This window comes from Pomacea canaliculata, linkage group LG2 (genome assembly GCF_003073045.1).
Source record: "Pomacea canaliculata isolate SZHN2017 linkage group LG2, ASM307304v1, whole genome shotgun sequence".
Taxonomy (NCBI): domain Eukaryota; kingdom Metazoa; phylum Mollusca; class Gastropoda; order Architaenioglossa; family Ampullariidae; genus Pomacea; species Pomacea canaliculata.
The window spans coordinates 915,756-938,399 of NC_037591.1; the positions used below are offsets into that span (position 1 = coordinate 915,756).

The following is a 22,644-nucleotide window of genomic DNA, read 5'->3' on the forward strand; positions in this document are numbered from 1 at the left end:
CACAGCACAGCATCATACACAACACAACATCATACACCACACAACAATACATCACACACAACACAACATCATACACAACACAACATTATACACCACACAACATCATACACCACACAACACTACATCACACACAACACTAAAACACTATACACGTACAACTGTACATGACATTCACAAGATGGGTGAGTGTTGTACAATGTTGCTAATAAGCTGGTTACCCGGGTGATGTGGATGAGTGTTGTTTCAGGAGTACTACAGTAGTAGTGGCTCTTGGTCTTCCTCCTCCAGCTGTTGACATGTGACCTCTGACCTTGCCACTGCCCTCACCCTCATCTCGCCACCCCTAGTGTTGTGAGTGCTCACCTGTCGCCAGGTGCTGGGCGAAGAGTAGAAGGGAGACTATTGAATCTCTGCCTAACATCTCGTGTCGCCGGGTATCACCAGCAAGCGGGTACTTTCCTCGGTTTCAGGTTGAAGCTGCACGAAGACTGGGGCAGTACACCTTCTGCTATTGACACCTGCCTGCGGGCTGCTGATGAGTTCGACATCCAGGTGAGCCGACAACTTAAAGGCTGTGTCGCCACAGGTGTCTGAGAGAGACTTGGGCGGCCGGTAATGTAGGTAATGTAGTGGTCTAGGTACTCACTTGCTGCCATTGCAGCGACAACTTACAGGTCCTCGGTTCAGATCTCGCCTCGGGACATTAAATGTGACATCTGTGAGCAGCGCTGGACCTCGGGGGTTTTACCCGGATATTCCTCTTTCCCAAAGGCCCACCCCACTTCGCTCCACTAGTTGTTGCCCCGACAGTCCAAAATCCCTTTCCTTTAGATGTTGACAAATGTACTTTAGATGTTGACAGTGTGTACTTTAGATATTGACAGTGTGTACTTTAGATGTTGACAGTGTGTACTTTAGATGTTGACAGTGTGTACTTTAGATGTTGACAAGGTGTACTTTAGATGTTGACAGTGTGTACCTTAGATGTTGACAGTGTGTACTTTAGATGTTGACAAGGTGTACTTTAGATGTTGACAGTGTGTACTTTAGATGTTGACAAGGTGTACTTTAGATGTTGACAGTGTGTACTTTAGATGTTGACAAGGTGTACTTTAGATGTTGACAGTGTGTACTTTAGATGTTGACAGTGTGTACTTTAGATGTTGACAGTGTGTACTTTAGATGTTGACAGTGTGTACTTTAGATGTTGACAGTGTGTACTTTAGATGTTGACAGTGTGTACTTTAGATGTTGACAGTGTGTACTTTAGATGTTGACAAGGTGTACTTTAGATGTTGACAAATGTACTTTAGATGTTGACAAATGTACTTTAGATGTTGACAGTGTGTACTTTAGATGTTGACAGTGTGTACTTTAGATGTTGACAAGGTGTACTTTAGATGTTGACTGTGTGTACTTTAGATGTTGACTGTGTGTACTTTAGATGTTGACAAGGTGTACTTTAGATGTTGACAGTGTGTACTTTAGATGTTGACAAGGTGTACTTTAGATGTTGACAGTGTGCACTTTAGATGTTGACAAATGTACTTTAGATGTTGACAATCTTCAACATTCACATCTCGTGGCCTTAGCCTCGTCATTGTGTATCCTAAAGGAACTGTGGGTATGTTGCCATGGTTACTGACACAGACCCTAACCAAACTATTGTGAGCAGGCTGCCATGGTTACAGCTGGGTCACAACTAGAGAACTGTGCGCTGTGACACACAGGTCACACTATGTCCTTTCCCTCGTTGTCCTTGTAGTCATCATAGATGTGTAATGTTTCTTCATTGCAGTCATCAGTGCATCATTTCTTCCACCTGTTGTGGTGTTGGCAGGTAATGATTCACACGGACACACTCAACGAGAGCGCTTGTGTGGAGGACACCATTGATGTGTTCAAAGGAAGGACAATACACACTTACCACACGGAGGGGGCGGGAGGCGGCCATGCACCCGACATTCTGCGGGTAGTAGGTGAGAGAGCCGTGCTTCCATCCTCTACCAACCCCACCCGCCCGTACACAGTCAACACCATGGACGAACACCTGGACATGCTGATGGTTTGTCACCACCTGGACAGGTGAGTAGACCTTAGGCTGTTGACAGGTTCTATCAGCTTGCACTCAAGACAGCAGTAGTAAATACAACACACGCTAGATACAACAGAAACTAGATACAACACACGCTAGATACAACAGACACTTTAGATACAATACACACTAGATTCAACACACTATAGATACAACACACGCTAGATACAACACACGCTAGATACAACACACGCTAGATACAACAGACACTTTAGATACAATACACACTAGATTCAACACACTATAGATACAACACACGCTAGATACAACACACGCTAGATACAACACACGCTAGATACAACACACGCTAGATACAACAGACACTTTAGATACAATACACACTAGATTCAACACACTATAGATACAATACACACTAGATACAACAGACACTATAGATACAACACACGCTAGATACAACACACTATAGATACAACACACGCTAGATACAACACACGCTAGATACAACAGACACTTTAGATACAATACACACTAGATTCAACACACTATAGATACAACACACGCTAGATACAACACACTATAGATACAACACACGCTAGATACAACACACGCTAGATACAACACACGCTAGATACAACAGACACTTTAGATACAATACACACTAGATTCAACACACTATAGATACAACACACGCTAGATACAACACACTATAGATACAACACACGCTAGATACAACACACGCTAGATACAACAGACACTTTAGATACAATACACACTAGATTCAACACACTATAGATACAACACACGCTAGATACAACACACTATAGATACAACACACGCTAGATACAACACACTATAGATACAACACACGCTAGATACAACACACTATAGATACAACACACGCTAGATACAACAGACACTTTAGATACAATACACACTAGATACAACACACGCTAGATACAACACACGCTAGATACAACAAACACTAGATACAACAGACACTAGACACAGCACCTGCTAAATACTGCAGGTGCAAGGTCCGTCACACCCCTTAACCAGCAGGTACGACCTTGACCCTAGCAATCACGGCCTGTAAATGACCTTTGACCCCAGTAACCTGTCTGAGGACGTCTGCTTTGCGGAGTCGCGGATCCGCGCGGAGACCATCTCAGCGGAGGACGTGCTGCAGGACGTGGGCGCCATCAGCATGATGTCCTCCGACTCGCAGGCCATGGGGCGGGTAGGGGAGGTCATCACACGCACCTGGCAGACGGCAGACAAGATGAAGATCGTCAGGGGTCGTCTTCCGGAAGAAAAGGTGAAGTAAAAGTTATCGCCGTTCTCTTTCAACTGAGGAGAGAAAGGGCGAGACTTGCTTAGGTGGACAGAAAATCGCTCTCTAAGGGGGAGAGGGAGAAGAAAGAGCAGTGAGACTGAGAGGAAGAGAGGAAGACACTGACACGTGCACCTATGTCTATAAATAGCAGTGTGACACAATAGTTCACGAATGGCAGCAAACATATAAATGGCAGTTTAGCAGAATTCAATGTAGGAATAAACGAAGGGATGTTGTTGTTGACAATATTCTATGAATGACAGGGCGACAACGACAACATTCGGATCAAGCGGTATCTGGCCAAGTACACCATCAACCCTGCACTGACTCACGGCATGGCTCACCTTATCGGGTCGCTGGAGGTGCGCCCTCGACACCTGCCCCAGTCTACAGCCTCGTCTTCTCTTTGTTACTTGAATGTCAGCCGTGCATTTCTGTAGGAAGGTCAAAGGTCATTGATGTAGTGACACTGAATCACCAAAAACTGTGGTCGACGAAAGTACCACTGTACTGACAGGTGCCATTGTATGTATGTTGTATAGTATATGTACACTGACATTACCACTGTCTACTGACCATTACTACTAGGTACGTTACCACTGTCTATATATATACACTGGCATTACCACTGTCTACTGACCATTACTACTAGGTTCGGTTACCTATGTCTACAGTATATACACACACACTGACATATATATACACACTGACATTACCACTGTCTACTGACCATTACTACTAGGTACGTTACCACTGTCTATACTCTATAGTCTATTCACTGAACTTACCACTGTCTATGTACTGACCCCCAGTCTGTTTGTCGGAAGACTTGTAAAGAATATTTAGTGTCTACTACTCACTGCTACTAATCTGAGGTGAGTAGTTATGACGAAGGAGGCGATGACTAGTGAAATGTTTGGTGTCAAGGATGTGAATGATGATGGAGAGAAAGGATTGTGACTTTGTAAGGAATGAGCTCCGGTCACCTGCCAGCCTCATCCTGCATGCATACACCGTGTCTTTGTCATTACAGGATGATAAAATGGCCGACCTGGTGCTATGGAAACCGGCATTTTTCGGCGCCAAACCGGAAATGGTCCTCAAAAGTGGACAAATCACCTGGTCACAGATGGGTAAACACAAAACAAATGGCGTGTAATGTTGAGTGTGTGTGTGTGTGTGACATCCTTCATTTCTGTTGCTGTCTGTCTCATTATGGTCGTTAGTGTAGCGCGTGGTGAAGTTAGTGTAGCACGTGGTTATAGAATCCTACTGTCACGCCCACAACACTGGACACACACGAGGACACTAGCGTGTGTGACGGAGAGCGCGTGATGTCACTATGCTCCAGAAGACTACATGACACCAGTGACACAAACCAAAGCTAGCTGACACCAGAATGCCATGACACCAGTGACACAAACCAAAGCTATGTCATGACACATTGACACCAGTGACACAACACTAGTGCTAGTGCTGACAGTGCCACGTGATGTGCAGGTCTGGCCAACGCCTCCATCCCCACGCCGGAGCCCGTCCAGCAGCGCGAGATGTTTGGCGCCTGCGGCAAGTCCCCGGGGGCCAACTCCGTGGTCTTCGTTTCCAAGGTAACGGCTGGAGGGCCAGGGCCCCCACTGCCCGAGTTCTGTAGGCGTCAGACGTCAGGTCGACTTGAGGCGCGCGGTTGGTCCCTCTTGTCACGTGCTGTCTTCTGGGCCGCGAATTTGAGTGAAGTCAGGATGGGAGGATGGGGACTGTTGCCTTCCACACTCATAAGAACACTTAAAACAAACAAACACACACATACACGCACACACACGCACACACGCACGAGGGAAGGAGGGGCAGAGAGAGGGGTAGGGCTCAGTGGCACCGACCAGCCCCTCCCATCTCTTGTTGTCCCAAGGATTCCCCACTCAGACACACGGTACACGCCTGCACGCCTACACCACAGTCGTCAACACCCTCTCACGCATACACACACGCGTACCACTTGGCCAGCATACACGTGCGCACGCACAGCAGCAGGGAGGCGGGAGGGCAGACGGGGAGGGGGGTTGTGCTGATGAACCCACTACAGCGATCGATCGGTCCCTGCGGCGGAGGCTGACCGAGGCTGGAAAGTCTGGTTTATCGATGACGTCAGCCCACCCTGCAGTCTCCACACAGCCTCCCACAGTCGGGCGAGGAGGGGCCGGAGGGTACACAGGGTGCAGACACACTTTCGGGCAAAGGGAGGTCGACAGACTCCTGACGTGCTCAGGCAGACTGCGCGAAGGGTGGGTGAGACGAGTTTGAGCAAGCGAGTGACAGGGACCATCAGGGTATACGTGAGTAGGTATAGGTGAGTAACAGGGTATACGTGAGTAGGTATAGGTGAGTAACAGGGTATACGTGAGTAGGTATAGGTGAGTAACAGGGTATACGTGAGTAGGTATAGGTGAGTAACAGGGACCATCAGGGTGGAAGTACGAAGGAGGGTTAGAGAGCGAGTAGCCAGCAATGGTCCTAGAGTGCAAGCTTACAAACACTTTAATCTGACTGCCGCCTTTGACATGACTGCTACACTTGATGTCAGGGTTGTGTAACACTTGTAACGCTTGTGTAACACTTGTACTACCCGTTGGTCACAGCTGAATAATTACTACAGTACGTGTCCAAGGTGAGTAACTTTACAAGTTAGACAAGTTGTGACAAGTTATTCATTGACAGTAACTTCCTGCACGTAACTGAAATTTATCACAACAAACAAACAAACAAACAAACAAACAAACAAACAAACAAACAAACAAACTCTGTCACTACCAAAGCTCACAAAGTGTACACGCATCACAGAATCAGATATATCAGGTCTTCCTTGTCACGTGACCATTAGCGTGCTTGCGGAGGATACGGCCTAGTGTAACACATAGTAACGTGCCATGGTGACGTGACGTGTGCTGTGTGGCAGGTGTCGCTGGACAGGGGCATCATCCAAGGGTACGGGCTGTCCAAACGAGCGGTGGCTGTCAGCGGGTGCCGCCGGCTGACTAAAGCAGACATGGTCCTCAATGACTTGTGCCCCGTCATCACAGGTACGTCACCTCCATGACTTGTGCCCCGTCATCACAGGTACGTCACCTCCATGACTCGTGGCCCGTCATCACAGGTACGTCACCTCCATGACTCGTGGCCCGTCATCACAGGTACGTCACCTCCATGACTTGTGCCCCGTCATCACAGGTACGTCACCTCCATGACTCGTGGCCCGTCATCACAGCTACGTCACCCCAAGATCATGTCACAGCCATAACTAGCGCGTTTTTTCAAAACCTGACCCGAGGGCGTCAATGTTTCATGGTGAGGCGTGTGTCATCACCAGGTAACTATCATACCTCGCCAGTTGTCGCACACCTGCACGTCATCAACTGTAGACAAACACTGTGCGTGCGTGTATGTATGCGTGTGTATGTGTGTACTAAGGGTGTAAGTAGTAAACTTCTCGTCCTCAACCTCAGTTGTGTTCATCAGTCCTTACTTTCCTGACTGTACTCAGGTTACTGTACTCGGTGATTATGTTTGTGAGCTCAGAAGGGACATGACAGGTGAATCATTTAACCTTTACTGTCGGCACTTTGTTGTTATAGATACAATATTGTAGGTAGCTACTGGGGTCACGTGCTGAGTTCTGTTGAGTGTGTTTACTTTTGTTTGCTGTGAGTTGCCTTTAGTCGAGAAGTCCGATGTTGTTGACGTTAACAGCAACGTTAGCAGGTTGCAGTCGTCATGGTGTTGACACAAGTGTTTGGGTTCTCTAGGTTTCAGCGGGTCGTCAGGTTGTTTACAGTGTTGTTTATTGTTCTTCGTGTTGCAGTTGACCCGCAGTCATACCGCGTTCACCTGCTGACGACTGGGGAGGAAGGAGAGAAGAGAGAACACCTCACCTGCCCTCCATCCTCCAGACTGCCACTGGCACAGCGCTACTTTCTCTTCTAGTGGCCCCCACCTGAAGTACTGGACAGGTGTCATCATCAGCTGTGCTCTCTGTCTGCACCTCTTCACCTCTTCACCTCTTCACCTGTTCACATGAAAGCGGTTTTAGCGACATCGTATTTCACAGAGTGAAGAACATCAACGACAGTTGATACACAAACGTGTAAATAGAGTACATCCTTCTCTCTCTCACGCATGTGTACACACAGACAGAGTGAATAACTCTCACCCTCTCTCCTTTCCCTCATACATCTACATGTACATCTACATCTACACAGACAGTGAATAACTCTCACCCCTCTCTCCTTTCCCTCATACATCTACATGTACATCTACACAGAGCGTGTAAACAAGCCTCTTCGTGTCATATATACATACACAGAAGTGTACGGCCTCTTCTCTCATATATGTATGTACACGTATACGGAGCGTGTAAATGTCTCTCATGTATATACACACGTACACGCACACACAGCGTGCCAGGCTTCTCCCCCCTGATATACCTGTATACACACAGAATGTATGAATAAAGTTTCTTCTCTCGTTCCCTTCCGACTTTGTGGTGAGTCTCGTATTGTCAGGTGTACAATGGTGTCTTGTGTCTGACGTCATGTGTCTGACGTCATGTGTGCGTCATTTGTTCCACGTCATTTGGAGCCGAAAATGACGTCATATATAAGAGAAAGCAGTTGCTCTATAAATAGCCGAGTGAGCGGGAAAACACAAGGGGAGAGTATTGTCCTGACAACATGAACCTTTCCATCCAACTCCCGACCCACACCTCCATTTTCACAGTCGAGCTGACTGCTATCCAGACAGCCCTTGAGACTATTCACCTTTACACCACAAGCCGACATTCCCTAGTACTGTCGGACTCCCTGTCGGCACTCCAGGCTCTTCAAAACCAATCATCAAACAGAGTAGACATTGTTTATGAGATACTGTCCCTCATAGACAAGATTAACAAAGACAATGGAGACGTCAGGTTCCTTTGGGTCCCCTCCCATATTGGGATAAAAGGAAACGAGGAAGCCGATAGACTAGCCAAACTGGCAGTAAAACAAACTAACAATCATACAATCACCACCCTAAACATCTCTATTTCACCAACAGAGAGAAGAATAGCAATAAAACCAGCAATAAACATTAGGTGGCAAGAGAAATACAAAAGTGAAGGTAAAGGAACTAGGAGACTGATAGATGAACAACCCAGTAATACTCTACTTTTCTTTGGCTCAAAGAGGCCCCAAGACTGATAGCCAGAATGAGGCCTAGCGGAGAATATCTAACTACATATAAAGACCCTCTTACATACACATGAGGAGACAGGCTCAGTACCTCACATGTGCTTTTGGAGTGTCGTGAAAACAAAGATGAAAGAGATGTCTTAAGTCAGGTCTTAAATAAACACAGGCTAGCCTTAAACATTATCAACTGCCTTAACCCACCAAAAGACATCTGGCACACCATACTGTCATTGGTAGTGACAATATGCTAAGCTCATATAAACAGGTTGAAGGTAACCCTGAGTAAGTCCTTACAAATCTATCTATAAAGGAAAAAACTGAATGACGGGGGCTTGACCATTGGCACTAGAACCAAACTTCTATTAAAAAAGCATCTAAACATGTTACCTTAAATTAACTAAAGGCCTAGGATATAGAAATATGGCAACACAGAGGATCTGGTAACCTGGACAATTCACCACCTCTGCGGACTTGGCAGGCCTCCAGAGCATCATAAGCCTGGACCTAAAATGGTAAAGGACAACAACAAACAACACCTGAGAACCATAAAAGGCAACCTTTCTCCCTTCCCTTCCCGTCTTACCACCGGTTCCCCCCCCCCCCTTTCAACCTCTTCCCCTCTTCCCCTCTCCTAAACTCCCTAGCCTCTCCCCCATAGTGCCAAATCGCCTTACGGTGGAAGCACTTTCCCTTTTCTAAGGCAAGAACAAGAACAAGAACAAGCACAAGCAAGAACAAGAAAACACCCGCAAATCTCTTCATCCTCATCGTCATCTGAAGAGCTCGTCAAACGCTGTGTGTGTGTGTGTGCGATACGTACGTATATACGTTCGTCATATTGCACACTTCCTCTCTCCATCACTCTGCACTAATCTTGTCTTCGCTCCCCCATCTCTGTCTCTGTGACTTTCTGCCCTCTTCATGCCGGCTTCTGTCTGTCTGTCTGTCTGTCTGTCTGTCTGTCTGTCTGTCTGGCAGGCCGCAGATCGATGAGGTCAGCAGCCGTGCTTGTGAATAACTTTGGCTGTGGCGGCCACAGTGAACTGTTTGATATCACGTCACTGGAAGCTGTGGACACCACCGTCTCTCTCTCTGCAGCCAACAGCGTGTTCACAGTTCACAGTACAGTCTCCTCCTGAACCTAGTGTCGTGCTGTTCACAGGCCTTTACTGACTACAAGGCACTGTCTATAGGACTACTAGAGGTAGACTGTTGTACTGTAGACTGACAGGTATCCTGCTGCAACTGTTAACTGTACTGATGTCTGCAGGACTGTACATCAGTACGTTGTACACGTGTCCGTAGGTCTGCATGCATTCTATGTTGTCTGCAGCACTGCTGTCAGTGTGTACAGTATGCAGTAGTTAGCAGGTGGAGCAGGTGCATTGTCTCTGTCTCTGTCTCTATCTCTGTCTCTGTCTCTGAGCGACCATCTCAACAGACGGCAGCAAAGCGGCGATGACCGACTCAACAAGGCTGAGGACAGCAGAGTTGAACTACATCTGTCACATGACCAACAGATGACTGACAGTGACGCGATAGTTAGACCAACAGATGACTGACAGTGACGCAATAGTTAGACCAACAGATGACTGACAGTGACGCGATAGTTAGACCAACAGATGACTGACAGTGACGCGATAGTTAGACCAACAGATACTGACAGTGACGCGATAGTTAGACCAACAGATGACTGACAGTGACGCAATAGTTAGACCAACAGATGACTGACAGTGACGCGATAGTTAGACCAACAGATGACTGACAGTGACGCAATAGTTAGACCAACAGATGACTGACAGTGACGCGATAGTTAGACCAACAGATGACTGACAGTGACGCGATAGTTAGACCAACAGATGACTGACAGTGACGCGATAGTTAGACCAACAGATGACTGACACTGACGCGATAGTTAGACCAACAGATGACTGACAGTGACGCGATAGTTAGACCAACAGATGACTGACAGTGACGCAATAGTTAGACCAACAGATGTCTGACAGTGACGCGATAGTTAGACCAACAGATGACTGACAGTGACGCGATAGTTAGACCAACAGATACTGACAGTGACGCGATAGTTAGACAACAGATGACTGACAGTGACGCGATAGTTAGACCAACAGATGACTGACAGTGACGCGATAGTTAGACCAACAGATGACTGACAGTGACGCGATAGTTAGACCAACAGATGACTGACAGTGACGCGATAGTTAGACCAACAGATGACTGACAGTGACGCGATAGTTAGACCAACAGATGACTGACAGTGACGCGATAGTTAGACCAACAGATACTGACAGTGACGCGATAGTTAGACCAACAGATGACTGACAGTGACGCGATAGTTAGACCAACAGATGACTGACAGTGACGCGATAGTTAGACCAACAGATGACTGACAGTGACGCGATAGTTAGACCAACAGATGACTGACAGTGACGCGATAGTTAGACCAACAGATGTCTGACAGTGACGCGATAGTTAGACAACAGATGACTGACAGTGACGCGATAGTTAGACCAACAGATGACTGACAGTGACGCGATAGTTAGACCAACAGATGACTGATAGTGACGCGATAGTTAGACCAACAGATGACTGACAGTGACGCGATAGTTAGACCAACAGATGACTGACAGTGACGCGATAGTTAGACCAACAGATGACTGACAGTGACGCGATAGTTAGACCAACAGATGACTGATAGTGACGCGATAGTTAGACCAACAGATGACTGACAGTGACGCGATAGTTAGACCAACAGATGACTGACAGTGACGCGATAGTTAGACCAACAGATGACTGACAGTGACGCGATAGTTAGACCAACAGATGACTGATAGTGACGCGATAGTTAGACCAACAGATGAACTGACAGTGACGCGATAGTTAGACCAACAGATGACTGACAGTGACGCGATAGTTAGACCAACAGATGACTGACAGTGACGCGATAGTTAGACCAACAGATGACTGACAGTGACGCGATAGTTAGACCAACAGATGACTGACAGTGACGCAATAGTTAGACCAACAGATACTGACAGTGACGCGATAGTTAGACCAACAGAAATGCCAGCGTTGGAGCTGTGCAGCTGTATTTTCCCGATTCCTTGTGACTGTCATCAAAGCGTGACGTGTGTCTGAGAGCAGCGCTGTGTGTGAGGGTGACGTAACATCTGTTCTCATCATGTCTACCAGGGCAGGCCCCCCACATTTTGTTACTGGGGACGTGAAAACCAGAGATGGCGGCGAGTTTCATCAAAAGTGAAGAGATTTACACCCAGCGAGTGGCCACACGGAGGAGAAGGATGTTGTTTTGAGGGGGCGAGCAATACCGACTTGTGCGCATGCGCAGAAAGAGAGGGAGGACGAAGCTCGGGCACCAGTGCATTGGCGCCTCCGGGGGAGGATGGGAGGAGTCAGAGTGTGGCAGGGGTGGGGGAGGGGAGTCAGCAGTGCGGTTGGAGGGGCGCAACACGGCGCCTGGGATGTCAGCTTACAGACGTTTGCTGCAACGCGCTGTGCCGGCGGTGACGGGAGGTTGTGGCGTCCATGATGGTGTAAACCCTGAGTGAGGTGTGAGTAGTCGTCACACTCGCCACTCTCACTGTCAAGTCGGACAAAAGTTACTCGCCTTGCCTGGTGCCTGATCAACCTGGCCGACTACGTTTTGTCTGTCAGCCGAGTGTGGTGACATCACTCGGGGTACCTTGAGACGGCCAGAGTGGCCTCCCCTCCTGCAGTGACCCCTGTAACCAGGTGCAGCTGGGCGGCGCAGCAGCTGTGTGTGCACACAACAGTTTAGTATTGACTGCCTTGGTCCTGCTGGCTGCTGCCTCCAGGCTCTGCTGCTGTGATGGAGATGGTCCTGCCGCTACATCTGCTACTGCGGTATAGCCCACACTGAGATAGCCTGCGGCTAAATGTGACTGAGATAGCCTTGGTGTTAGTGAGATAGCCTGCGGCTAATGTGACTGAGATAGCCTTGGTGTTAGTGAGATAGCCTGCGGCTAATGTGACTGAGATAGCCTGCGGCTAATGTGGGATAGCCCTGCTTGTACCCCTGTGTAGACTAGACACTACAGTGGACACTGCGCTGCCGTTGATGTAAAAACTTTGTCGTGCAGATGGCGTTTGTGGTCTAGTGCATCAACCAATGACAAGACTTGTTACACCGACACACGGCAACATGAATAACAACACGTGGTACACATCAGTCTCAGGACGGCATGGAAACTTCAGTCAAGATGACGGATGGAGTCTCAATGACTAGGAACTTCACAAATCGCCGAGTGACGTATGTTGTTATAGATGTGTAGGTATCATACGTACTCAGTACTCGTTACCAACCTACTATAGTTAACTGCAAATGATTCAACGTCACTCACACACGCACTTTCTCTCTCTCACACACTTTCTCTCTCTCACACACTTATTCACCGACACAGACACACATCTTTGACTATAATACTCCAAAAGAACTCTGGTTAAGTGTGTAGAAATCTTGAGACTATAAACTATAAAGGATCTGTGTAGAGGATCTGTGTAGAGGATCTTAGTAGATGAAGTGTTGCTGTAGCATTGAGGCCTCAGCAGGTAGGAGTGAGTGCTCTTCAGCTGCAGTAGGTGTTGTAAGATGTGTTGCTATGTATGTCTACTGACAGAAACGGTGACTAGAGGTGAGGTCTGACGTCATAGACTGTTGAGTGAAGGACTGCTGACAGCTGGTCACCATCACTTCCGGCCGCTATTCCAAAGTGACGTCTTGACGTCACCATGGCGACGTGCTGGCCTGACGACAGCTACGCCACCGGGGTAAGCGCCAACATGCTCTCAGACCTTTAATGTACATCAGCTTGCTAGTGCTGACATCATCTTGCTAGTGTTGACATCAGCTTGCTAGTGCTGACATCATCTTGCTAGTGTTGACATCAGTTTGCTAGTGTTGACATCATCTTGCTAGTGTTGACATCAGTTTGCTAGTGTTGACATCATCTTGCTAGTGTTGACATCAGCTTGCTAGTGTTTGACGTACATCATCTCGCTAGACCAGCGGTTCTCAACCTGTGGGGTGAAGTGCTTACAAGGGGGGCGCGAAGGTGGTCATTTTTAAAAGTTTCTTATACCGGTATTAGTGAAATGAGCGGACATACCTTTGTTCGTCAGGGGGCGTCACAAGTAAAAGGTTGAGAACCGCTGGCTAGAGCTTGCTAGTGTTGACATCCTCTTTAAATGTTTCATACAAGCATTTCAAATGAATGTAAGAATAATTAGGAACTGAGAATGTTTATGTTTCTGGCTTTGTGTAGAACAGGTTATCGTAAGGTTATCAGGAGATGGAAGTATTTATGTCGAGATCAAATACCGCCATGACGATGTTTCACCAGATAAAGCACCCGGGGGACACGACTCCTCGCAATGCAGGATGAGGGACAGGGGCACATGGACATTACAGGCAACATGAAACATCTGACGGAGATGGTTATAGGCAGGGGGACATAACTCCACCAACATGACTAGAAGACAATATGTCACATCATGTCTCTGTCTCTCCACCACTCCATTACACTCTTTCCTCAGTCACTCGATCTTCTCTCGGGTGTGTGAACTCTCTCTAGTGAGACAGGAACGGCAAACTTAACTGGAACCGCAAGGAATGGAGAGCGAGAGAGTGTGTGAGTGTATGTGTGCGTGTGTTTGTGCATGAATTGTGCGTTCGTGCTTGTGTTTGTACTTGTATGTGTGCATGCGTGCTTGTGTTTGTACTTGTATGTGCGCATGCGTGCTTGTGTTTGTACTTGTATGTGCGCATGCGTGCTCTGTCAAAGGCCGAAGGCGAAAGTTCATTCGCTTCCTTTCGAAATTCTGGCTCCTTCTTTTCCTTCGTAGCGTCTGTTCCGGCAGTTGACCTGACCTTTGACTCCTCGCTTGATGGCAGCTACTTGGCATCACGAGCTCTTGTTGACTGAAGGTTTCTCTCCTGCCACACTCCTGATGACGTCACGAAGTCTTGTTGACCGCCGGCTTCTGTCCACCGAGTGTGAAAACGTTCGTCTGGAGGCTGGAGACGAGAGCCGGGCGTCACGTGGTTACACGAGGGGTGAGGTGGGGAGCTGACTCTCTCGTGAACCTCCTCCTGCCCGTGTACTGACCGCAAGGTCACAGTCACAAGGTCGCTAGTGCTGGTGACGGCTAGCCACTCACTATGCTGCTGCCGCCGGCAGATTGGCTCCAGTCACGTACTTCCTGCACGCGCACGCGCACTCACACACAAGCAAACAGTGATGTTTCCTATCCCACCCCCCTGTCCCTCCAATCTTCAGTGCGACTTTAGTTACAGAACTGTGACGTGACGCTGATACTTCGTGTGCACACACACTCCAACAAGCAGAGCGCGCGCACACACACACACGCGCAATCGCATAGCCAAACACAAGGCACGTAACCTCTCTGTTGATGTACAGGTCAAGGCTGGTGACGTGACCCCTGACTCGGATGTGTATACAATCACCGACGACTCGCTGCCCTCGCACATGCGCAGTCTGTTGCCGTCACACGAGCGTCACGTGCAGGATCTGTTGCTGCTGGAGCGACGTCGACGTCGTGTCCGCTGTGGGTTGTCGTGGCTGGCGACGCTGCTGCTGCTGACTGTGGTTGTTGTTGTCGCTGTGCTGCTTGGTTTACACGCACTTCCGGCTCACCAGGGCAGCGCCCCTCTTTCAAGGGAGGTAAGCAGAGGTCTTGAAGACAGCATTATAACTGCACTGAGTCACGTGACTAGCTGGGGCAGGGAGGGTCAGCTTCAGACAGACTGTACAGGCGACCCACAGCAGGTCAGCAATGCAGGTAAACAACGTCAGACAGACGCGTTGCAAGCGGAGTAAACAGGAGGGCGTCATAGTGGAGAGCAGTTACAAGAGGTGAGTAAGGTAAACAATTGATGTCAAAAGTCCAAAAGAGGTAAATGGTCGATTTTGACGATGAAAGTTATTATCGAGAGAGTAATATTACAGACTATGACGTCATTCCTGCCACGAGACACGTGTTGATAACGTCACGTGACTGCTGTGTCAACAGTACGCCACTACGGCTCTTGAGGTTCTGCTCGCTGGTCCTCACAGGTCTGCCCTCACCACCGCCCTCACCACAGCCTACAGTGCCAAAGGTGAGTCGTGCGGTCATGTTGACATGTCTGACGTCACCAGTCCAGACTGCCGCCATCTTCCTCTCTTGACTGGGGCCTGGCTGACTGGCTTCAGCTAGACACCACAGCTGTATGTGTGTATGTGTGTGTATGTGTGTATGTGTATGTGTGTGTGTATGTGTGTGTATGTGTGTATGTATGTGTATATGTGTGTATGTGTATGTGTGTGTGTATGTGTGTGTATGTGTATGTATGTGTGTGTGTATGTGTGTATGTATGTGTATGTATGTGTGTGTGTATGTGTGTATGTGTATGTGTGTGTGTATGTGTGTATGTGTGTGTATGTATGTGTGTATGTGTGTATGTGTGTGTGTATGTGTATGTGTGTATATATGTATCCATGCTTGGACAAAGGGTTTGTGGCTCACTAACTCGTTGTCGGGTTTCGACCTTTCACGGCAAGAAGGTTTTGTGACTCGTAGCTCGTGCGCTGGTCCCTCGTGACAACGTCTCAGAGTGTAGACTTGGTCTGTGGTCGTCACCGAGGTCGTTGTAGTTATCTAGAGAACACAAGTGTGGCTGTCGTCTCCAAGACGAGGTGTGGAGACAGGGAGGAAACTGCGAGTACTGAGGTGTCAGGCTGACTAGCGTGTAGACATGTTGGGATGTCTGTCAGCGTACATTCCTTTACCTGACATATATACAGTGGTACAGGTAGGTCATGATAGCCTTCCATCATCATCATCATCATCATCATCATCATCATCATCATCATCATCATCATCATCATCATCATCATCATCATCATCATCATCATGGTTACTCTCTACTTGACGGGGTTAAACTTCTCACCATTCTTCCTTCCTTCTGTCCTTTCTCGTGAACAGATGGAGCCAAAGGGAGAACACCTTGTGTGACAGAGTGCTGGGCCTTCGCTGCCTTCCGCTTTCAGGCCACGTGTCAGAATGGCTTTTGTCAGTGTCACAGTACACAGTACGACAGTGACACGTGTTTACGTGAGTAGAGCTCACTACCTCAGTTGCGTGTGGCATGTGACGTGTGTATCTTGTGTGCAGCATGTGACGTGTGTACCTTGTATGTAGCATGTAACCCTTCCTAACATGTGTAACGTGCGTAGCTGGTGTCACTTGACATGTGACGTGTCAAAATGTCCTTCCCAGCTTCTGTCTCCAGCTGTTGGCGTGTTGTGGTAGAAAGAATGCATCTACATTCGTCATACTACGCTGACCAGCTGTTGGATTGTGTTCACACAATGAATTCCGTCTTTCTCCAGCTGTACAGCTGTAACAAAGTGACGTCTCACGTCACATCCAGTTGTAGTTGTTGCTATCGCCAGCCGTAGTCTGTGTTGTAGTGTTTGCTGTAGTCACACAGACGAGGGCTTTGATGTCACGTGATTTCTTGCAGCTCATCATGGCGGCTGTAACATCAGCGCCCTGGGGCCAGAGGAGGGTGAGGCCATGCTGCAGGGCGTGAAGCAGACGACATACCAGTGTCGGCAGGAGTCCCTCGGGGATCGGCCTGTCCACGTCATCAGCATCTTCGGCAACCATTGGGCCCCCGCCACTCACGTGACTGTGAGGGAGAACTCGAGCGCCGCCTACACGTTGGTGCTAGTGAGCTATCACTCAGTCAACTGGGCGCTGAACTTGCCCATCAACTCCAGCTTGGACAAGGGTTATGTGGTCAGTTGTGAATTTGTAACATTTCTAGAACAGCCGGCTACAATCACGTACTTCCGGTGGACGTTAAATTGTCGTGATTGTCTGTGACCGTGGTTACAATGCTGCTCAAAATTCCCGCAACCTAGTTAGAAATGTAAATCATTGTTGACATTTTTTTTTTACCGACATCCGAAGCCTTTGCGAACATCAGGAAAATCAACTCGCATTTAAACAGTCTGTAAAGTTGTGACACACGCCATTCACAAACAGTACTTACCTGCCAGGTACACACGCTTGGTTGGAGCGAGTACACAGCCGGCGTCTTGTGAAGAGCTCAGATACAACCTCTTGTAGCAGTTGTGTTAACAGGTGTAAACAGGTGTTGGTGGTGTGCTCAGTAATGTTCATACACTACAGAGGTTTACCCCGGTGGTTTCAACTGCTTGTTTACACCGGTGGGTTAATACAGGTTTTGGCCGGTCGTTTTAACTACTGGTTTTGACTTGGTTGAACCGCAGGTGTTTTCGCTGGCTTTAATGAATGTGTGTGACCTCTGGCTGCAGGTGTCCACGACCCACACGTCACAGTCCACCGTGTCTTTCTCTGACGTGGACAAGCACATGACCATGCAGCCTCTGCTGTCGGTGACGGGGTATGGGCAGGACAAGTATGGTGGACACACCCCCGAGCTCCTGCACTTCCTGCAGTTACGGGTGGGCGCCGTCACCTCCTTCTTGGGCGTTCCCCATGCTGACCGCATCGACGTCACGGTGTGACGCGCACACCACAGCTGGCAGCCTGATCATCAGTGAGCGGAGTGTCCACAGCAGCTGTGTGTGTGTGAGATACAGCTGTGTGTGTGTGTGGGACACAAATCTGTGTGTGCGAATGTGAGAGTGAATAAATAAGTGTCAGTTAGTGATGTGCTGACGTTGCTGATGAGCAGAGAACTGTGGGACTTGGAAAAACTTTTTTGAGGAAGTTCGCAGTGGCACGCTTCTGCCGCAATAGAACTAATCGGCGTATAGTGTGGGGTATAGTGCATAGTGGAATGTAGACTAATCAGTGTAGAGTGTGGTATATAGCACTGGAATGTAGACTAATCAGCGTATAGTGTGAGGTATAGTACAGAGTGGAATGTAGACTAATCAGCGTATAGTGTGAGGTATAGTGCATAGTGGAATGTAGACTAATCAGCGTATAGTGTGAGGTATAGTGCATAGTGGAATGTAGACTAATCAGCGTATAGTGTGAGGTATAGTACAGAGTGGAATGTAGACTAATCAGCGTATAGTGTGCGGCATAGTACATAGTGGAATGTAGACTAATCAGCGTATAGTGTGAGGTATAGTGCATAGTGGAATGTAGACTAATCAGCGTATAGTGTGGGGTATAGTACAGAGTGGAATGTAGACTAATCAGCGTATAGTGTGGCAGATGTCAATAGTGTCAATACAGATTATTGTATATCGTGTATTGTAAGTGTTTATCGTTACACAGACCTTGTAAAATACAGACTACACAATGAATGTTGTCTACAGTGTGGAATACAGAGTATACAATGCAAACTGTAACTTAGAATACATGATAGAATACACACCATCCAGTACAAACACACCCTGTAGAATACAGACTGCGGAGTACCACACAGAATACAGTCTGTACAGTATACTACTACGGTGTATAGTAGAGAATGCAGTAGAGTGTAGAATATAGAATATAGCATGTATAGTATAGAATACAGTCTGTACAGTATACGGTGTATAGTACAGAATGCAATAGAGTGTAGAATAAGTATTTCCAGTATAGAATATAGTATTTTTAGTATAGAATACAGTATACGCTGTATAGTAGAGAATGCAGTAGAGTGTAGAATATTTCCAGTATAGAATATAGCATGTATAGTATAGAATACAGTCTGTACAGTATAGAATAGAATCTGTACGGTAGAGTAGAGAATATGAGACAGTTTTTATTCTTGTGTCTGTTTATTTGTATTTTAAGGGTCTTGAGTCTGGCTGATGTAGGAAAAAAGGCGCTCTACAAATGTGTTGTTGTTGTTGTTGTTGTTGTCGTCGTTATTATTCTTCAGAAAACCTAGGATGTCACCAACAGTGTCATGTAGAATGAAAACTGTGTAGTGTGTAGTATACCATAGAAGTCAATGGAGAGTGACGTGTGTAGACACAGTGCAGTGCACACAGTGTATAATGAAATACAAAGTGTACAATGAAATATTTCACACACACTTCACAGGGTTTAGTTGTCTCCTTGCTCCTACTTCACAGCTCTGCCGTCTGTGCGTGTGTCTGTGACAGTGTGTTCTGCACCTTGTGCCACGTGTGTCGGTGTGTCTGTCAGTACGTCCCGCCGCACACAAGCAAAGTGCGCTCGTGTGTTGGTTTTTGCGCGTGCATGACTGTGAGCGTTCGTGCGTGAATCGCGTGCAGAGAATGGATGTCGCAAAAATGAGTGGTTGACATGAGGAGGGCCTCCTCATGTTTTTCCCTTTGCCGGGAAATTTTCCTCCCGTTTTGCAAAACTCTGTTTCTCCCCGAGGCAAACGTGGTTTTCAAGTTGGCGCTAAGTGCTGCTGGCAGAGAAGCTGGAAATCAAGGGCAGTTACTGGCTTTCTTCTAATTTCTTTGAGTTGCGTTTCTTGCTTTTTTCGCTCGTTATGTATATTTTTAAATCCCCTTTTTTGTCGGAACTTGCGGTACAAAAAGTCTGCTGATACCCATGGCTACACCTCCACATTCTTTGCACGTCGATGACCCCGCCACCTCCCAACAGTTTTGTGACGAGTGTACACAGGACACACGTGGTGTTGCATCTTTTTGTTAAACTTTCTCTTTCACTCCTTTCCTGCGGTTTCTGAAGTGAGTCTATGAGCATGAGTAGCAGCAGTTGTAGCAGGCGGCCCTGCATGTCTTCTTCATCAACTCGAGAAGCACAGAACTAAACTATACTTGTTTGCCGTCTGCCCCTCATTTCTTTTACTTACTTCTTGTGTTGATTAGTTGTCAATAGTTGTGATTATAGTCAGTTGACTAGTCTGCCTGCTCGTTATTTTCTGTAGACTTATGGCACTTTCCATCCTGAGTGTTTGTTCCCTGATTCCCCTTTGTGTCTTCTATGTTTGTCTTCAACTACTTTGTTTGCACACCTGTTCCTCCTTCCATGCCTCCTATTTGTTGTAAGTGCTGAGAGCATGCTCCTTCGTGAGTGTGATCTAGAGCTTTATACCTCCTCCTCCTCCTCCTCATCATCATCAGTGAAAGATTCTTTCCTGCAGGTTAAATGTAGTAAATGTTTAGGAGTTGTGTTTGTACTTGTAACTTCCAGATAATCTGGTTTAATATCATGTGAGGTTAAATAAGATGCTGGACCAACATTTGCGAGGATATATGCAAAATCAATTTGTTAAAAAAGCAGGTCATCAACAGCAGGAGGAAATATGCGTGACCTTACTATGGCGCGTGCTCGCAGCTTGAAATCAGTGTGTTACTCTCTGTTGGTTAATTCAACAGCAATTAAAATTCCATTATACAAGACATTTCACGTTGTGTTTGCAAGAAATAGAATAATTTTACTCAGTCTGAATATTTTTTATCACAACGAAGACAACTACCCGGTAAAGGACCGTTTTCTGAGAGCAAGTTTTCCAGAAAAGTCTGAGCATTAAAGGGAAATGTAAGCAGGAAAGGTAGGATGAAGTTTTGTCACGTGCTGCAGTTGTGACCTCCAGTGTTTACAGGACAGTCCAGCGGATGTTGTGACACACAAAGCTCCAGCCCGGACTCACAGCTCATCAAACGTTGACAAGAATCTATCGCGGCACGAGCAGGAAACGACGCCATCACCGCCTCGCCAGCAAAGGGAGGCAGCTGCTGCTGGAACATGACGCTAACGTTTGTTTGATTGTCTCCCTTAGACCCTTCTCCATTCTCTCTCTCAGCGAACCCCTCTTCGTCCTTAGGAGTTCTCTCTGAAGTAAGCGGATGAGCAAAGTGAAAGCTGTCTACAGGAGATGTAAATGTTTCTCTAAAGTACACAAAGTACACATTGATAGTGTGTATGTAGATGTACGCTAGTGCTTGCTGCCAGTCACGTGGTTACTAGTGAGTTCGCTCTGTAACACAGAGGTGATCTGCTTCCACGTCACGTGTGTGTGCGCGTGCGTGAGATGTGAATTCGTGTGGTGTTGACGTTGACTACGTGTGGTGTCACGTTGACGTGAGTATACTGGGATTTTGAAGACAAAGCCGATTGTGTAGCCGCACTTTGTATACATTATGTATATATGTATATCTTGCACAACGTAGGCAATCCGCACGCAAAGATGGCTGGCAGGGATATTTCTGAAACAGTCGCTAAAATATACACCGAAAAAGAAAAACTGTCTTCACGTCTTTGGCTTTCTTTTCTGCTCCTCTGGCTGCCATAGCAACTGATGACGAGGGTGGAAATAGTTTCCATGGGAACGTCATGTGGATGTTACGATGCTCACAGGGTCACCTTTACCTCCAGCACACCATGTGACGTAACTAACGGGATGCTGTGCAGTGTGTTGTGAGGATAATGACAAGTTACGTGCAGTGTGTTGTGAGGGTAATGACAAGTTACGTGCAATGTGTTGTGAGGATAATGGCAAGTTACGTGCAGTGTGTTGTCAGGATAATGACAAGTTACGTGCAGTGTGTTGTGAGGATAATGACGTGCAGTGTGTTGTGAGGATAATGACAAGTTACGTGCAGTGTGTTGTGAGGGTAATGACAAGTTACGTGCAATGTGTTGTGAGGATAATGGCAAGTTACGTGCAGTGTGTTGTCAGGATAATGACAAGTTACGTGCAGTGTGTTGTGAGGATAATGACGTGCAGTGTGTTGTGAGGATAATGACAAGTTACGTGCAGTGTGTTGTGAGGGTAATGACAAGTTACGTGCAATGTGTTGTGAGGATAATGACAAGTTACGTGCAGTGTGTTGTGAGGATAATGACAAGTTACGTGCAGTGTGTTGTGAAGATAATGACAAGTTACGTGCAGTGTGTTGTGAGGATAATGACAAGTTACGTGCAGTGTGTTGTGAGGATAATGACGTGCAGTGTGTTGTGAGGATAATGACAAGTTACGTGCAGTGTGTTGTGAGGATAATGACAAGTTACGTGGAGTGTGTTGTGAGGATAATGACAAG

At 47.1% G+C, this 22,644-nt stretch overlaps 2 protein-coding genes and 1 long non-coding RNA gene across 5 annotated transcripts in view; all 3 read left to right on the plus strand.

Moving 5' to 3' along the window:
- LOC112557159 (urease subunit alpha-like) overlaps window positions 1-7,908 on the plus strand; it is a 32,737-nt gene extending 24,829 nt beyond the window's left edge. For both annotated transcript variants that reach the window (XM_025226851.1, XM_025226850.1), the window contains exons 16-23: window positions 471-552; window positions 1,841-2,085; window positions 3,167-3,371; window positions 3,653-3,751; window positions 4,423-4,522; window positions 4,890-4,996; window positions 6,340-6,463; window positions 7,243-7,908. In XM_025226851.1, the coding sequence (XP_025082636.1) occupies window positions 471-552; window positions 1,841-2,085; window positions 3,167-3,371; window positions 3,653-3,751; window positions 4,423-4,522; window positions 4,890-4,996; window positions 6,340-6,463; window positions 7,243-7,364 (1,084 nt within the window). In that variant the 3' untranslated portion in view covers window positions 7,365-7,908. The remainder of the gene's footprint in view (window positions 1-470; window positions 553-1,840; window positions 2,086-3,166; window positions 3,372-3,652; window positions 3,752-4,422; window positions 4,523-4,889; window positions 4,997-6,339; window positions 6,464-7,242) is intronic.
- LOC112557164 lies at window positions 5,003-6,183 on the plus strand. Its single transcript, XR_003097905.1, has 2 exons — window positions 5,003-5,727; window positions 5,760-6,183. It is a non-coding gene; the product is annotated as an uncharacterized LOC112557164 (long non-coding RNA).
- Window positions 7,909-12,065: 4,157 nt separating the features above from the next.
- LOC112557855 lies at window positions 12,066-19,697 on the plus strand. Of its 2 annotated transcripts, none has more exons than XM_025227938.1 (7): window positions 12,066-12,935; window positions 13,285-13,435; window positions 15,085-15,348; window positions 15,698-15,785; window positions 16,652-16,780; window positions 17,193-17,470; window positions 18,013-19,697. In XM_025227938.1, exons 2-7 carry the CDS (start codon window positions 13,397-13,399, stop codon window positions 18,223-18,225), a joined length of 1,011 nt encoding a protein of 336 aa, XP_025083723.1. In that variant the 5' UTR covers window positions 12,066-12,935; window positions 13,285-13,396; the 3' UTR covers window positions 18,226-19,697. The 2 variants fall into 2 exon arrangements, with proteins under 2 accessions (XP_025083723.1, XP_025083724.1); XM_025227939.1 differs by having other exon boundaries at window positions 12,066-12,917.
- The last annotated feature ends 2,947 nt before the right edge of the window (window positions 19,698-22,644 follow it).

Bases quoted from the DNA above. Each gene is read 5' to 3' on its own strand.
- LOC112557855 (XM_025227938.1), top strand. From the start codon at position 13,397: ATGGCGACGTGCTGGCCTGACGACAGCTACGCCACCGGG. The intron at 15,349-15,697 runs GTAAGCAGAGGT...CTGTGTCAACAG, and splicing joins GCGCCCCTCTTTCAAGGGAG to TACGCCACTACGGCTCTTGA. The intron at 16,781-17,192 runs GTGAGTAGAGCT...GATTTCTTGCAG, and splicing joins CGACAGTGACACGTGTTTAC to CTCATCATGGCGGCTGTAAC.